The sequence below is a fragment of the Schistocerca americana genome, chromosome 2 (assembly GCF_021461395.2).
Source record: "Schistocerca americana isolate TAMUIC-IGC-003095 chromosome 2, iqSchAmer2.1, whole genome shotgun sequence".
Taxonomy (NCBI): Eukaryota; Metazoa; Arthropoda; class Insecta; order Orthoptera; family Acrididae; genus Schistocerca; species Schistocerca americana.
The window spans coordinates 825616680-825634998 of NC_060120.1; the positions used below are offsets into that span (position 1 = coordinate 825616680).

At 41.6% G+C, this 18319-nt stretch overlaps 1 protein-coding gene across 1 annotated transcript in view; it reads left to right on the top strand.

The window, feature by feature from the left end:
* LOC124595444 (mediator of RNA polymerase II transcription subunit 12) overlaps nt 1-18319 on the top strand; it is a 371808-nt gene that overhangs the window by 162113 nt on the left and 191376 nt on the right. The window contains exons 23-25 of the mRNA XM_047134188.1: nt 6737-6811; nt 17632-17742; nt 17912-18039. Of these exons, the coding sequence (XP_046990144.1) occupies nt 6737-6811; nt 17632-17742; nt 17912-18039 (314 nt within the window). The remainder of the gene's footprint in view (nt 1-6736; nt 6812-17631; nt 17743-17911; nt 18040-18319) is intronic.

An 18319-nucleotide genomic window follows, 5' to 3' on the forward strand; every position in this document is an offset into this window, starting at 1 on the left:
AGGCTTCAGTTACACATCTTGTCACTGACAGTGCGAGACAGACACACACCACTCCAGTACTATAGGACGACAGTGGCCCATGGATTGCTAGCTTCCACACTGCAAAGAGGTACATGCATCAGCGTCCTGCAGTGCCGATATCAGGCCAGCAGCAATCCAATGGGCTGTCAGTCGATCAAGTCTCTGACATCAGTGGTGCTCTCTTTCTTGTGCGCAACTGCATTCTGCTGTAGAAAGCAATGCCCAGGTAACTCAGGCCTCTCTCGCATCTCCCCTCGTGACAAGGGAAGATGCCATATATGGGTCATGTCCCACTGCCCCTGCCAAGTCCCACAGGGTGGACTTAGTGTGGGACACAGCTGCCCTGAGGTGGTCTCAAACCCACAGGTACTCGTGTTGCCTAGTCATCTCTTTGTGTAGCTCCCATAAGCTTCCCTTGTTCAGAGCAACTTTCCACCTCTGTTATATTGTCGCACACCAAGTATACCCAATGTAGACTTCATCGGAAGTATTACTTTGGTTCCATCACCTTCTTTCAACATGGTCAACCATCTGCATTGCTCCTGAACAACTGCGTGGTGCATGCATTTCCTCCCATTTGGATCTTGTAAGTAATGTGGTGACCACCCTGCTTTGACATTGCTGTAGCTCTCCCTCAGTAACCTTCCTCATATATCTATCCATCCCCTATTCTTCCTGCACAGTTCATGTGGTACTAGTCCTACTATTTCCTTAATCTTCTCCTTCAGTCACATGTACACTATGTGTAACTTCCTGTGCTTCTCTGACCCCTCTCTGAGCAGTCCATTACTGATCGCTGACTGTTGCAAACCTGAAAATACCTTTTCCAACTTCCTTATATCATTTTGTATTTCCGTTACATTAAATACTAAACTTTATGTCCAGTTTTGACTAGATGATACCACATCCTACAGCTGGAAAACAGAACTCATCCAACTAGGTGATGATCTTGCAGCACCCCTACCCCACCTCAGGTGAAGAAGTACAGCACCACCAAAATTAGCATTCTTCCTTCCTCACACTCACAGAATGGCGACCTGAGAACAGGGACCTTTATCATCTCCCCTCAACCCAGAAGTCTGATGTATCTCACACACAATAGTTAAGGATAACATTTATTCTACTTTAACAACACACACACACACACACACACACACACACGCACGAACCACAGAAAACATAAACTGCATTGACCACCTCCTTGGCCTTAACAAATGTGGCATACGAGATACATGGCCCTGCTCTTCCTGTTGCTCTCTCTTCACTCCTTATTTTTTACTCTTTTCATTTATTCTACCAATATATCCCCTGTGATTAAGTCTTGTGCACCCTTGAATGGTCATAAGCATTTGACATGTACAATTGTTGATCTTGTTGGTAATTCACAGATAACATGGTTTCAATCACTTGATATGGGCCGTGGTGCCATGTTACAAACTTCTTTGTCTCCCCATTTCGAGTATATGGCTTTGACAACATCACCCACTGGCCCAACTTGTATTGAGATATAGTTCCTGCAAACTTGACTGCCTCTTCTTGACATTCAAGTGCCAAACTTCTCACACCATTCTCACAAATTCTCACATTAACTCACTGTTGCTGCTCCCTTTCTGCTTAATTGTATTGAATGGCAGTGGCATATTTTTATCACACACCACCTTGAATGGTGACAACCCAATGCTGGTGCATACTTTCAAATTATACGCACTCACCGCAGTAGATAAATGGGTGTCCCAATCTGTATGGTGGGAGTTAACGTAATAATTAAACATCCTCCCAATTGTCCAATGAACCCACTCTGCCCTGCCATTTGATTGAGGATGAAGTAGACTAGATCTTCACTTTTTCAGTCTCAACACCTGACTCAACTTGTTCATCAGCTCTGATGCGAAGTTCGTCCAGTGATCCATTTTTATTGTCTCTGGCACCCCAGACTTCAACACCCATATATTCACCAGTGGTTGTGCAGCTGTGACTGCCTGCTGGTCTGGCATTGGCACCATACCAATATAATGAGGAAAATGGTCTATTATATTCAATGCAAAACGAATGGTTCCATCACTTCTGGCAACCTCTGCAGCCGTACTTGTTTTTGACTTAGATCTGCATGTTGCCTATCTTTCCTTCCTTTCCACCAAGATTTCTCCATCACTCTTCGATTCATTGCTCTGCATGCCCCATGGTCAGAAAAAACATGATCATTCATTTCTCTCAGCACCTCTTCCCTTAGGTTCACTGGTACAACCACTTGTGGTGCCAACCTCATCTCCTTACATCACAACACATCATACTTGTTGAACTGCTTCTGCTTACTGTACTGCTTATGTTGACCATCAGCATCAGCACTCCGTAATGCTTGCTGCTCAGCAAGTTCCCAACATAGTGCTTGTATCACAGCCACCTTCCTGCTTAGTGTATCCACTATTCTAGCTCGGTTTTTGGATTACTTTGTGCTGAAATTCACTGAGTTTTGGAGCCCATCTTGCAGGCTACTGGATGGGTCCTTCAAGCTGAGTAACCACCTCGAAGCAGCATAAGCAGTCATTACTTTAACTTCCTCCCGTACAGGTAATGCCAGAAGCATGTTACTCCGTACACCAGGCTAAGCATCTCTCTCTCCATAGTAGAATAATTCCTCTCGGCTCCATTCAATTGTCTGGGGGCAAAAGTAATAGGGTGTTCTTCTCCTTTAACCTCATAGCTCAAAACAATGATAATATAAATTCCTTCTGAAAATCCAGGAATACCATTGCCAGACTTGACATCAATACCTCCTTTACCTTGTCAGATGCATTTTGAAGCTCCTCAGACCATACAAATTTGATACCTTTCCTAAGTAATTGTGTAAGCAGGTGTGTTATATCCATAAATCCCCTCACAAGTTTGCTATAACAATTCACAAGGCCTAGGGAGGACTGTAACGCTTTGCTTGTACCTGGTACTGGAAAATGTTGCACCGCCTGTATCAATCTCAGATCAGTCCTCACACCACCCTTACTAATTAACTGACTCAAGAAATTTATTTCTTCCAACGCAAAATGACACTTCTCAACACACATTGTTAAATGTGCAGCTCACAACCTCTTGAACACTTCCTCAGTCGCTGCCTATGCTCGTGCTTATCCCTTGTAGAAACAGTTATGATGTCTAAATACACTGAACACTGACAAGGCTTTAATCCCTTCAGCACTCTGTCTAACAAGCACTGGCATGTCGAAGGTGCTTTCTGCAAACCATATGGCATTGTTCTAAACTGATAATGTCCCAGGGGTACTGAAAATGCAGTCTTTGATCTGCTGATGGTACCCACTTCTCAAGTCCGTTGTCGAGCACTGCCCAAGATTATCAACAGTTTGTGTTATGTGTGGAATGGGGTAATCATCTGTTAGTGTCTTACTGTTCAAACAATGTTAATCACAGCAGAATCAATACTTCCTTGAACCATCCATAGACGTTCTTGGTATGATTACAATTTCTGCCCTCCAGGGGCTACTACTCTCTTCTATTATGACTTCAGTTAATTGCTGATTGATAAACTCTTCTAAAATCACCTACAGAGACCATGGTATTCTGTATGGCCTCCGGTACACCGGTGCTTCATTCCCCGTAAGTCTCCTGTGTTGCTTCACAGACATTGCAAGCCAAGAACAGGTGTTGAAAGTGAAACAACAATTCTTCCATCTGTACCCTCTTTGTTCCTGTCAAATCCTTACCCTTGTCATGCAATGCTGTCTTATTAGTGGCATCCTGTGTCTTTTCGTGGCTTACACCTTCGGTGCAGCAGTCTTCCTCTTCCGAAATTTCTGACATTGCCACTAATGTTCCCTCTAACAGTTTAACTGGTGCCAAAATTATTCGCATTAACAGGTATTACCTTGCCACCATTCATTTCCTATATGCATGCAATACTTTGTCTTATTAAACAACACACTGTACCCAATAAATCACTATCCTCCAGCAATTCCACTGTACACAACACACCAACTGGTAAATCAGGCTCCACACTCACCCATAGTGACTTTCTGGTGCCTCCTGACATATAGTCATGCGAATTAAGCCTTAATGTCATTGTTCATGGTTTAATTAGATTGCCTTGTACAACAGACACTCCTTGTGACAGATCAGCATTGACTACATTTTTAACGGGTGCTTATTACCCCCAGACCATCCCTACCATTATTTCCATAATAATGCTGTTGGTTTACACCATCCCTACTGTTATTCTCATAACACCGCTGATGGTTCATACCACCCCATTTATTCTGTGGCTGTTGGAAATGGCCCTGCAAATGCTCCATAAACCCACAGTTTAAGTACCTTATATTCACTTCAGACACATATTTTCAATCCCTTACCCCTGTTGCAACAGAAATTTCCTCAAATTCCATTGCTAACTTAACTGCTGCATTCAGATTCCTAGGTGTACCAGTGTGCTCCCTCATAGACATTGCTGATGATAAACCCTTCAGGAAAACATTGAGTGCCCTTTAGCTCATCACTCTGTGTCAGTTCACATGCATGCACATTAATTTTTGTAATATTTTCTGCAAAATCCCCCATGGCTTCATTAGACATCTTAAAAATTATACTTAATTGCTAACAGAAAAACTGTGCACTAATCTGCTTCTTATATCTTTGCACCAATCCTTGCCTGAGCTGCTTGAAAGTTTCTGCCTTATCCAGTGCCTGCGTGCATTGTACAAAGGACTCCAAGTCTCCTGAGAGATACAGTCGTGCTATTTGCAACAACTGTTTGTACGACCAACCCCCTATGTCAGCCAGTGATAAGAGATCCATCACAAATGGTAACACATCCTCTGGTGACCTACTGGAAGAGGGAGTACCAAGATTCGTAATAGCCAGATTTACTTCTCTGACTCTGCGAATTCAACAACCTCAACTCTTCTTCATTCTCTGCCAGCTTATTATTCACAAATGTACTCTCTTTTCTTAATCATGCCACCTGATCAGCTAGGATTGCATAGCTTCCTCGCCAATGATGTCTTGTGTCTCTGATTTCATCATTGCACCACCCTTACTCATATTTACGAATTCAGCAATAACAGTCCAAAAATAAAAAGAACAGAGCACTTCGTAGTTAATAACACTACCACACTTATTTTGTATGTCTAATGGTGAGCCACCTCGACTCCCCGTGTTGCCATACCATATGGCCAAAATGATGACATGTAAAACAAATGACTATCACAGGTTCGGTGCAAGGGCAGAACACCAACGTAAATTACACTGTGCACATCACACAGGCTGTAACACCTGATTGTTACAGTCATCCTTGAACTGGGAGACATCCACTGGTTCCTCCAACTTTACAAAAGTAACTTTGCAGTTACTTACTCTCAACCACACATGTAGCCCCAAAACATAAACAATAGTCTCACTCAACCCAGAACGAAGATGCCGTAGGCTGCAATTCAGATGCTGCACTGTGGGTATTGTACACCCTCCGCTGTCCACTGGTGGTGACACCAGCTCTCCTGACAGTTCTCTGTTGTGTTGGTTGAGAGTAACATTTCATTAGACTTCAGTTACACATCTCATCATTGACAATGCAAGGCAGACATGCCTCACCATGACATGGCAGGCAGGTAATGGCCAGCAGACAGCTAGCCTCTACCCAATTGAAGAGATACACGTGTCAGCACCTTGTGATGCTGACGTTGAACTAGCAGGAATCAAGTTACTCATCAGTCAGCCGAGGCTCTAACATCAGCAGCACTGTACTTCTTGTGCTGCAAAAGCATTCCACTGTTGAATGGATGTGCCCAAAGGACTCAGGCCTGGCTCACCTCCATTGCAGTGAGGAGAGGAGACGGCCACATACGGTCGTGATCTGCTACCTGCTGGTATGAGTAACGGTGGCAGGTGCAGAAAGCAGATCACTGGCACTGAGGCACCAAGTTCCACAGGGTGGACTTAGTGTGGGAGGCAGCTGGCCCAACCTGGTCTCTGACTCAGGGCTGCAGCTGGTGGTGCCCAGTCATCTTGTTGTGTAGCGTAACCCTGCCATTGTGGTGGCACTGCTGGACTCTGCCTCAAAATTCACAGCTATTTCTACAGCCCCAGCATGCATTTGTTGCATTATTACCCAGTCACATAGCTCATAACATGGTTCTTATCCATGGTGTGGTGACACCATCCTGCCCACTCTGGCTGTTAACATTGCCCGGTGTGGTTTCACCAAGCACAGCTAGCCCATCTCTCAATCCTTGTGTGTACATGTTGCCATAACATTTATGTTACCACACTGTGCTTACCGACCAGCTGTAGCTAATGCAATGCTCCATGGTGGCATTCTTACAAATTCGTGCAAGTTTTACCTAAGACTAGGTAACAGCACTACAAAACTGCATGGAAAATGAAGACTTGAACTTCAGTACCTCATTTAACTATCAGCAGTTTTCAGACTGAGCTAGTCAGAAGTGCCTCATAGCTCAACTCAATTGGAAAAATAGTAGAGAGATACTGCTAACAGGTGAAATCCTGAAGTTAGATAAGCTCACTTGGCAAGAGCATTGCCTCAGAAAGGCAAGGATCCAGATGCAAGTCATAGTGTAGTGCACAGTTTTAACAAGTAATAAGTTTTGAATAAGTGAACATATTTGTACAAGAATGACACTATTTAAGAATTTGAAATAAGGAATATTGACACTGAAATGTTTATTACAATAAGTTTTCTTTCCATTTCTTTATGCAGCTCGACACTGTTTTTCATTGGAGGATTTTGTAGTGCATATTGCACTTCCATCTCTTGTCACAGCAAGTAATGAAGGTGAGTAGATGATATTTCACTCATAAACATGTATACATTAGAAATGAAAGCACAGTGTTTCATGTTCAGGTGGCAGTGTTGATGTTCTGTAAGCTTTCAGAAACAGACATCAAAATTATGACAATTTATTCCTCTGTGTGCCGGCTGCGGTGGCCGTGCGGTTCTAGGCGCTCCAGTCCGGAGCCGCGCTGCTGCTACGGTCGCAGGTTCGAATCCTGCCTCGGGCATGGGTGTGTGTGATGTCCTTAGGTTAGTTAGGTTTAAGTAGTTCTAAGTTCTAGGGGACTAATGACCACAGCAGTTGAGTCCCATAGTGCTCAGAGCCATTTGAACCATATTCTTCTGTGTACTCTTTGAGTTTATTTGTTATGTCTTTACTGTACTCTTTTTCCTTCTCTCTGTCTCCCTTGAGTGCTAACTGAAAGCAGAAGAAAGTTAACAGAAGCACAGGAGATTCAATACAACAATGACATAATTCATTCACTCTAACAACTATGCAGAACCAGCAATTCCACTTCCAGCTCATAAATTGAGAATGGCAAGGAGTTCATGTAATAAAGGATCAACTCCCTTTGGTATTTGGCTGCCCATCTCTGAACCTTTCAAGCAACCACTGAGACATTTAACATTTTGCAGTATTTTTGTAAAGATAGCAAGGCAGTTACATGTAATTAAAGAAGAGAGGATGTATTTTAAACTTAAAGTATAATTTTTCCCAATTATTTTGCATTATGACAAGCAGTGGGAAATTAATCACTAAACATATTGTTACTGTCCAGATAACAACCGTTTTAAAATGAGAAATTGTTTAAAAACACAACTCATTCATGACGATTGTAATCTTCATCAATGCCATCATCAGTATCATCATTTGCTTCACATGGACACATCTCAGATGAAGGGAAATATCTAATAACGGAAAATCCAGAATGGAATGTAACAATATTGCAAAAAGGGAAAGAAGGTCTTTAACAAGTCCTGCATGATTGGATTTGGGAGCGGGGCAAAAGGTGAGGCTTTTGGAAAGGACTGATATTTCTGTGGGGCTAAGGCTTCTGGAGGGAAGGTTCATGACTGTGTTGCGGGTCTGTTTAGGTTCTGGACCCACAACACAGTCATGAACCTTCCCTCCAGAAGCCTTAGCCCCATAGAAATATCAGTCCTTTCCAAAAGCCTCACCTTTTACCCCACTCCCAAATTGCATATTGTCTGCCAAAGCAGAGTTACTAAACACAGCCTTTCGAGATGCCTTCACAAAAGAAGACAAAGTAAATATTCCAGAATTCGAATCAAGAACAGCTGCCAACATGAGTAACGTAGAAGTAAATATCCTCGGAGTAGTGAAGCATCTTAAATCACTTAATAAAAGCAAGTCTTCTGATCCAGACTGTATACCAATTACGTTCCTTTTGGAGTATGCTGATGCTTTAGCTCCATACTTAACAATCATATACAACTGTTCGCCCGACGAAAGATCCATTCCTAAAGACTGGAAATTTGCACAGGTCACACCAACATTCCGGAAAGGTAGTAGGAGTAATCCACTAAATTATAGGCCCATATCGTTAACGTCAATATGCAGCAGGATTTTGGAACATATATTGTGTTCAAACATTATGAATTACCTCAAAGAAAACGGTCTATTGGCACACAGTCAACATGGATTCAAAAAACATCATTCCTGTGTAACACAACTAGCTCTTTATTCACATGAAGTTTTGAGTGCTACTGACAATGGATTTCAGATCCATTCCGTATTTCTGGATTTCTGGAAGGCATTTGACACTGTACCACACAAACAGCTCGTAGTGAAATTGTGTGCTTATGGAATATCGTCTCAGTTATGCGACTGGATTTGTGATTTCCTGTCAGAGAGGTTACAGTTTGTAGTAATTGACAGAAAGTCATCGAGTGAAACGGAAGTTATTTCTGGCATTCCCCAAGATAGTGTTATAGGCCCTTTGCTGTTCCTTATCTATATAAATGATTTGGGAGACAATCTGAGCAGCCATCTTAGGTTGTTTGCAGATGACACTGTTGTTTATCGACCAATAAAGTCATCAGAAGATCAAAACAAATTGCAAAATGATTTAGAAAAGAAATCTGAATGGTGCGAAAATTGGCAGTTGACCCTAAATAACGAAAAGTGTGAGGTCATCCACATGAGTGCTAAAAGGAATTCTTTAAACTTTGGTTACACGATAAATGAGTCTAATCTAAAAGCCATAAATTCAACTAAATACCTAGGTAATACAATTACCAACAACTTAAATTGGAGGGAACACACAGAAAATGTTGTGGGGAAGGCTAACCAAAGACTGTGTTTTATTGGCAGGAAACTTAGAAAATGTAACAGATCTACTAAGGAGACTGCCTCCACTGTGCTTGTCCATCCTCTTTTAGAATACTGCTGCACAGTGTGGGATCCTTACCAGAGAGGACTGATGGAGTACATCGAAAAAGTTCAAAGAAGGGCAGCACAATTTGTATTAGGGGAGAGAGTGTCACAGAAATATACAGGATTTGGGCTGGGCATCATTAAAAGAAAGGCATTTTTCATTGCGACGGAATCTTCTCACGAAATTCCAATCCTAAACTTTCTTCTCAGAATACGAGAATATTTTGTTGACACCAACCTACATAGGAGAAACGATCACCATGATAAAATAAGGGAAATCAGAGCTTCTACAAAAAGATGTAGGTGTTCGTTCTTTCCGCATGCTATATGAGATTGGAATAATAGAGAATTTTGAAGGTGGTTCGATGAACCCTCTGCCAGGCACTTAAATGTGATTTACAGAGTATCCATGTAGCTGTAGATGTAGATGCAGGACTTGTTAAAGACCTCCTCTCCTTCTGCCAATCCCTAAAGGGGAAACACTTTTTCGCCACCAAACCTAACAGTCAGACCCAATCAAAGACCAATATTGAACCTTGCCTGACTCAGTTCACTCTTCCATCCAAACTAGATCCACCCCCACTGCCCCCAAACCACCACCTGTTAACTTTCCAGAATTTCTTGACCTCGAACCTAGCCTTATGCACATTCCCCAAATCACTCAACATACAAACTAACCTTACATCCACAGAAAAAAACGCAGATCTCAACCGTATAATCCTACCTGCAGACAGAGGCTCCACCACTGTTGTTTTGAACTGCAAGGATTACCTGGCGGAAGGACTCTGCCAGCTGTCAGATACTTCCATCTACAAACCTTGTCACAGTGACCCCATTCCAGTAATCCAGCAGGATCTTCAGTCACTACTCAAATCCTTAGGCCCATCCCAGAACCTCTCTCTGGAGTCCATCTCTCTACTCACCCCTACTACTCCCCGCACTCCTACCTTCTACATGCTTCCTGAAGTCCATAAACCTAACCACCCATGACACCCCATTGTGGCCAGTTACTATGCCGCCACTTAGAGAATCTCTGCTCTCATAGACTAAACACCTTCAACCTATTACCTGGAACCTAACTTCCTATATAAAAGATACCAACCATTTCCTCCACTGACTCTCCACAGTTCCTGTCCCTTTACTACACGGTGCCCTGCTCGTCACGATTGATGCCACCTCCCTGTACACTAACATTCCTAATGCTCATGGCCTTAACTGCTATTGAACACTGTCTTTCCCAAGGCCCAACAGATTCCAACCCAACAACCTCCTTCTTAGTCGCCATGATCAACTATATCCTCACCCACAATTACTTGTTCTTTGAAGGCATTACCAACAAACAAATCCGGGGTAAACCTTTGGGCACCCGCATGGTACCATCCTATGCCAACCTGTTCCTGTGCCATCTAGAGGAATCCTTCCTAAAAACCCACAATCCTAAACCCCTCACCAGGTTCAGATTCACTGATGAAATCTTTGCTGTCTGGATCGAAGGTGAAGACACCCTGTCCACATTCCTCCAGAACCTCAACAACTTCTCCCTCATTTGCTTCGCCTGTTCCGACTCAACCCACCAAGCCACCTTCCTTCAAAGATGGCTACATCAATACCCCCGTCCATATCAAACCTACTAACCACCAGCAATACCTCCACTTCAACAGCTGCCACCCGTTCCATACCCAGGAGTCCCTTCTGTACAGCCCCATGGTCATCACATCTGCAGTGATGAGCAGCCCTCTCGAAATATACTGAGGTCTTACTGAAGCCTTCGCTGACCATAATTATCCTCCCAACCTTGTACAAAAACAAATCTCCTGTGCCTTATCTTTCCAGTCCCCCACCACCCCCCAAAGTCCCACTGTCCGGCCACAGAGCAGCATTCCCCTCATAACTCAGTACCACTCAGGACTGAAGCAACTGAATTACATTCTCCGCCAGGGTTTGAATTACCTCTCGTCATGCCCTGAAATGAGAAATGTACTTCCCACCCATCCCACAGTGGTATTTCTCTGTTCACCGAACCTACACAATATACTCGTCCATCCTTACACAACCCCTGCACCCATTTCTTTACCTCATGGCTCATACCCCTGTAATAGATCTAGATGCAAGACCGGTCCCATACATCCTCCCACTACCACCTACTCCAGTGCGGTCACTAACATCATGTGAAACCAGTCATGTGGCCTACAAGCTAAGCTGCAACCACTGTGCTACATTCTATGTTGGCATGACAGTCAACAAGCTGTCTGTCCACTTGAATGGCCACCGACAAACTATGGCCGAGAAACAAGTGGACCAGCCTGTTGCTGACCACGCTGCAAAACATGATATCCTTCATTTCAGTGACTGCTTCACAGCCTGTACCATATGGATCCTTCCCACCATCATTAGCTTTTCTGAATTCTGCAGGTGGGAACTTTTGCTGCAATACGTCCTACATTCCCGTAAGCATCCTGGCCTCAACATTTGTTAGTCACTGCCCTCACCCCATCCAGCCCCTTCCCTGTTCCAATTCCAGCACTACACAGCTGTCATTCCTCCACCACACCCAGTCTTTTTATTTCTCTCCTTTTCTGCTACTTCCGCTCCTGCCCCCCCCCTCCCCCCCCCCCCCCCACCTTCTCCCCAACTCTCCCCTGCCCTCTGTCTATCCTACAGCACTTTACTCTCCACCACCCTCACCATACTATCCCTCCCCCTCTCCGCCGCAGCCTCCTCGTTACCACCACCCAGTCGCCACTCCCATCATGCCCTCTCTCCTCCAGCCTACTCCTCATCCCCACCCCATCCCATTGCCATTCCCATCATGCAATGCACAGGTGCTGCTGATTACAGTGTGGCCTCAGTTGCCTGAGACTGCAGTCGTATGTGTGAGTTGCGTTTGTGTGAGTGTGTATGTGCGTGTTTGTCATCAAATTTTGACAAACGCCTTACTTGCCGAAAGCTATATATGTGACAGTCTTTTTTTGTGCCTACTTGCAACTCAGCATCTCCACTATATGATGAGTAGCATTTTTCATTTTCATTAAGTGCAATATCTGTAATAGATAGATGGTAGGAATTTCAAGAGATCCAACATTTCTTCTTCTTTGTGCCAATAAGTCTCCGATTATAATACAATTAAGTGTGTGCCACAGGTAAGAATTGCCTCGGTCAGCTCTGTTTTTTTCTCCCAGATTCATTTGATTAGATGTGAAAAAGTAGAGCATAAGTGATTTTTTCAGGCCTTCCTGACGGATCTGTTGCAAATACACTTCTCGGGTTTGCTGCAGAATTGTTATATGTAAATCCCACAATATTTCATTGATACAACTGGTTGACATCTTCAGGTGGTGGTAGTTGCTGCTGTCACTGCTGCAAGATTCGACTGATGATAACAGCATGGGAGCACCGCTTTCTTCCAACTTCAAGTGTCACCCTGCACATGCGTATTGCCTGCTCCTGACCTGATAAATTTCAGTGCCCCCATGCGATTATATCAATCACATATTGCAGGAGTGACAGCAGCTACTGCCACCACCTGAAGATGACAAGCAGTTGTATCGATGAAATATTGTGGGATTTACCCACTATGATCCAGAGACAAACACGAGAAGTTTATTTGCAAATGCTGTAGAACATAGTTTTTAAAGTGAAACCAAATTCACTGAATCTGAAGTCATTTTGTTTCTCCATCTGTATTTCTTAGTTCAGGCAATATTATTTTTGAATTCTTTTATTGGCCGATCTAAAATCATCTTGCTTCATTGGGTAAGCAATAAAAGCAATTCTTCCATGAGCTCGCTGAGACAGTAGATAGTAAATTTAGCTTTTCATGGCAGCTTCAGTATTTCTGTGGTGCAAGTTATTTTCCAAGCAAGAACGATCAGAAATAAGAAACTTACAAACTAACCTCATCCACAAGAGGCATGCATGTATATTTCTATTCAATCCATACATGAATTGCAAGAAGCAATGGTGTGTTTTGTTGATGGAATTCAGCTCTACGAGCTTTGTTAGAAAGAAGCTATCTCTTTGAGATGTATGGATGGTTGGGTTTAATCACAAATATGTCGTAAAAATTTCCCATTAAACAGATCATGACAAACAAATTTGAAGTTGCATAAATTGTGATTATACTATCCAACTGGGGCTGTAGGCATTGAAAATTGAGATACTTTTTGTATTTTGAATCATAAAATGTAACATTTATAAACTTTTTCCTCCTTGTAAATAAAAATATGCCTTTCAGCCTGTACATGCCTGTACATGCAGTTCATGCTCAGATTTTATTTTTGCTTCCTCTGCCTCATTGGATGAAATTTCATACCCTACTCATGTGTTACGTGCACGCACCACATTTCTGGCAAGACCCCTTGATTACTGAATGAAGGATGAGGTCCATTGTAGAACATTTTTCTATACATTTGTTCCTTCTCGTGCTTAATATTTCTACTTAATAATGTTCCACATGCAGTCCATGTTGTTCACTTACTTTATATTCTTAATGTTCTGATTTGTAGCAAGACAGTTCCAATGAGGATTGTTAAGTCAAGTGTAGTGACTGGTGTGACATAAAAGAATATATTGCATCACAGGAAAGTTCCCTCATGAAAACTAACAAATATGAGACAAAGTTTCCTTCAGGAGGGGAATTATACAGAGTATTTCGAAGTCTTTGCATCAAATTTCTATGTGTGATAGACCACGTCATGGGAAACTACTTAGAGACAAAATGTTTGATGACACTTCCTTGCAATGTTCAGAGTCCTTTTGTATGGCTTATGCCCTTGCCTATAATCCAGTCATCTGCTCCATATGAAAGATGGTAGGCCCAGAAAAATTGAAGTTGCTGATTCTCTTATAAAATATCTTTCTCCACTTAGAGACACTCTTTTTTAAGCTTATCTTTTTGAAAATCACTCTTGTCAATTTACTGGTGGGGATAGTATGCAGTGCACCTGGTTAGTAGACCCTGCTGGTTCAGTGAAATCTCAGGTCCCAAGGCCAGCAAATACTAAAGGATGCCTAGCATCACCAGGAAGAAGTGTCAGTGAACATGTCTCGAGAGAAAAAGGTTGTTCAATGTGACGTGATCTACACTGTTTGATCAAAAGTATCCGGACACCCCCAAAAACATACGTTCTTCATATTAGGTACATTGTGCTGCCACCTAATGCCAGGTACTCCATATCAGCGACATCAGTAGTCATTAAACATAGTGAGAGAGCAGAATGAGGTGCTCTGCGGAACTCATGGACTTAGAACGTGGTCAGTTGATTGGGTGTCACTTGTGTCATATGGCTGTACGCGAGATTTCCACAGTGCTAAACATCCCTAGGTCCACTGTTTCCGATGTGATAGTGAGGTGGACACATGAAGGTACATGTGCCGCACAAAAGTGTACAGGCCGATCTTGTCTGTTGACTGAGAGAGACCGCCAACAGTTGAGGATCATAATGTGTAAAAGGCAGAAATCTGTCCAGACCATCACACAGGAATTCCAAACTGCACTGGATCCATGGCAAGTACTATGACAGTTAGGCAGGAGGTGAGAAAACTTGGATTTCATGGTCGAGTAGCTGCTCATAAGTTACACATAACGCTGGTAATTGCCAAATGACGCCTCGCTTGGTGTAAGGGACGTAGACATTGGACGACTCAACAGTGGAAAAACGTGTGGAGCGACGATTCACGGTACACAATGTGGTGTGGGTATGGCGAATGCCCGGTGAACATCATCTGGCAGCTTCTGTAGAGCCAACAGTAAAATTTGGAGGCAATGGTGTTATACTCATGCAAATGCAACTCCCACACACATGGCCACAGTCCAAGGCCTTGGCTGCCAGAGATTGTGGCCACATATCTGTGAGTTGCATTTGTGTGTGTGTGTGTGTGTGTGTGTGTGTGTGTGTGTTTGTTTGTGTTGTCTAATTCTGATGAAGGCCTGTCGGCCGAAAGCTTTGTTTGACAGTCCTTTTGTTGTACCTTTCTGCAACTCAGCATCTCGGCTATATGGTGAGTAGCAACTATCCTTTTCATAATGTTGTCATTAATTTTTTTTCTTATCCGTTTTCCTTCTTACTTTTGGACAAATATTTCACTAAACATTTGACCTTACTTTTTCAATTTTTTAATTGTGAAGAAATGCAGATCATATGCTGAAAAATAATTGTAAGAACATGCCTTCCCCTTTCTGATGTGTATGATTTACCTCCATTATGACTCTTTTTTTTTTCTCTTTACTCCTTCTAAAATTCAACCTTTTTTCCATTTGTGCATTTTCTGTTCTCATTTCACCCATCTACATGGGCAAGATCGTTAATGATTGCTACTGCAGTGGTGTTCGGACTGGAGATTGCTGGGTCAAACACCAGTAGTGCAAGAAATTTTAATTGCTAGTATTTTCCGGGCAGGTAGAGGAGAAGAACCAGATTATGTACCAGTTATAAAGTCTCTCTCTCTTGATGTGGTTGGGGTTCTTAGGAAAAAGCTAAAGGATATTTAATATAATGTTGGTGACGTGTACATTGTGCATGCTTGTAAATGCAGCTTACGTGTACACCAATGATAATCAAAGTTGCTGCATGGGCAAAAATATTAGTAAAAGCGGGTACAGTTTTGCTTGCAATGGTTTAATTGTATTATCCAAACTCACGACTAGCACAAAAACAGTCAGAAGTAGCATGAAACTATTACTGTTATTGACAGATAAATTAATTGTTGGTAAGATGTAAGGATTTCTCCTCGTGATAAATAATTTCATTTATATCACACTGGCTTCAGTTTGGTTAAGCATTTTCTTGACAGTAATAAATTTGATTGTGGACTCAAAGATATCATGAAGCAAACCTAAGCCTTGTCGCCTACTGCAGTTAAATTTATCTGTGCAATTCTGTAAAAATTCTGAAAAATGAATTTTGCAAATATTAATGCTTGAAAATTATCATCAGTACTCAAATTATTTGTTATGTTAATTTCAGGGTGAAGCCCAATATTTAATATTTTAATTAAATTCCATGTATTAGCCGCCTGTGCACCATTCCCTACAACAACAACAGAGCAGGATGGACAATCTTCTACAAAACTCACTTTAAATAATTATTTTCACGTAAATATTTCTGCAGGGAGAGAGAGGTTTTGAACGAGAACAGGAGAAATCCACGTTTTACCATACATACATCAAATACCTAGTGCATCAGAATAGCAAAGTGACTAAATGCTTCAACAGCAGAGATAAAAGTAATATTAGATCATTGAACCAAGTCTTTTTAACCTCAATGAGATAGGATCTCCAAGGTTACATAGAATGTCTTTACATTTTATAGTTGTTCTTTGATACTAAAATGCATATTTTATTAACATTTTTAACACAAAATATATCATAATAATTATCTACTGTCCCTCTCCTTCCCTCTTTCCTGATGAGGCAACAGTTTGTTGCGAAAGCTTGAATTTTGTGTGTATGTTTGTGTTTGTTTGTGTGTCTGTCGACCTGCCAGCACTTTCATTTGGTAAGTCACATCATCTTTGTTTTTAGATATATTTTTCCTACGTGGAATGTTTCCCTCTATTATAATTATCTACTGTATTTTATAGACAGAAATACACTCAGTTGTGACCTTTCTTTACTTTCCACATTTACATGTCTGGCACAGATTTAGTTTAATTTTTATAGAGTTTTCCAGGAGATGTCACGCAATGTCCTAGAAAAATTTCCTGTCCATTTGTGTTCTTCATATGAGTGAGGAAACAGCAGCTTTCTCCTGCCCTATCAGTTCTATGTTATTCATATGGCTATATCTTGTGGAGTTTTGAATCTCCATTGGTGTCTTACATTATTTTCTGTGCATATTCACCTATAACATACTGATTGACAAAATCAAATTAGTAGTAGTACTTTGAAGTTGAATTTCAGATGTTTACCCATTGCTTCCACATAATTGTTTCCTACAATATGTGTGTCTCCTGATTCAGATCTTGGAAGGAAGTAAATTCCAAATTTTATGTACCAGTGTCATTGTGGCTATTAGAGACAAAGCACCAGTACTGTTCATTGAGATCAGGGCAAGAAATCAGTCATGAAAGGATCACCTTGGCATTCGTGTCAAATGAGTAAGTAAGCCACAGGGAACCTAAAGAAAGGTAGCCAAATGGAAACTGGAACCCATTCCTCCTGAATGATTCCCATGTCTTAGCTACTGCATCACCTTTTGCAGTCACAATACTTGCCTTTTACCCAATGTCCAAATGACTTCAAAATAATTCTGTGATAAAAAATTTGTAGTTCCAATTTTGTGCTATTATCTGGATTATTCATATTCTTTAGTTTGCCTTTGAAATAGTGATTGTAAACTTTTATATTAAAATATTCTTGCCAAAAGAAATAGTTGTGGATGACGACCTTCTAACATATTGCTGTCTTTTTGATATGTTTAAGGTCATGGTGAAGCTGATGTTGGAGCAGAAGCTTGCGCTCGACTAACATGTCACTTGCTTTTGCGACTCTTCAAGACTGTGGAATGCCCGCAGCCATCTTTGTATTCAGTTGGTGAGTAATATTTAAAAAAGCCCCATTCAATCCCCACTAAACTGAACACTTGTAGATTTCTAATTGTCATATGTAAGTACTTGCATCTTATGTATATTCTCTTTCTTGGATAGGTTGTAACTGTCATTTTCATATGTTTGTGATTACTTCAGTTTTGTGAACATTTTAGGAACGTCACCACACCCAATGCCACCATCTGGCGGTATAGGTTACAATATTCACCTGAGCTGTGACAGGCATCTGTTGGCTGCTGCACACAATAATATACATGTCGGTCCTGTGCTTGCTGTACTTAAAGTGAGTCACATTACAACATTGTAGAAATAAGATGCTGTAATTTCAGTTTTTCTAAATCCTCCTCTATCTTTTTTGTTGACATTTATTTTCAGATGTATTATTTAGTTATATCAGATTGAGTAGACATGAGGCTCACCTTCTGTAAGTCAAAAGAAAATGATTATGCAATTATAGAGACTTATTTGTTAAATAATGTTTATTTATTTCCCTATATCTTTCTTAAACTGATTCTACTCATATGAATACATTTTAGTTACAACACATCAGTATTTTCCCTCAG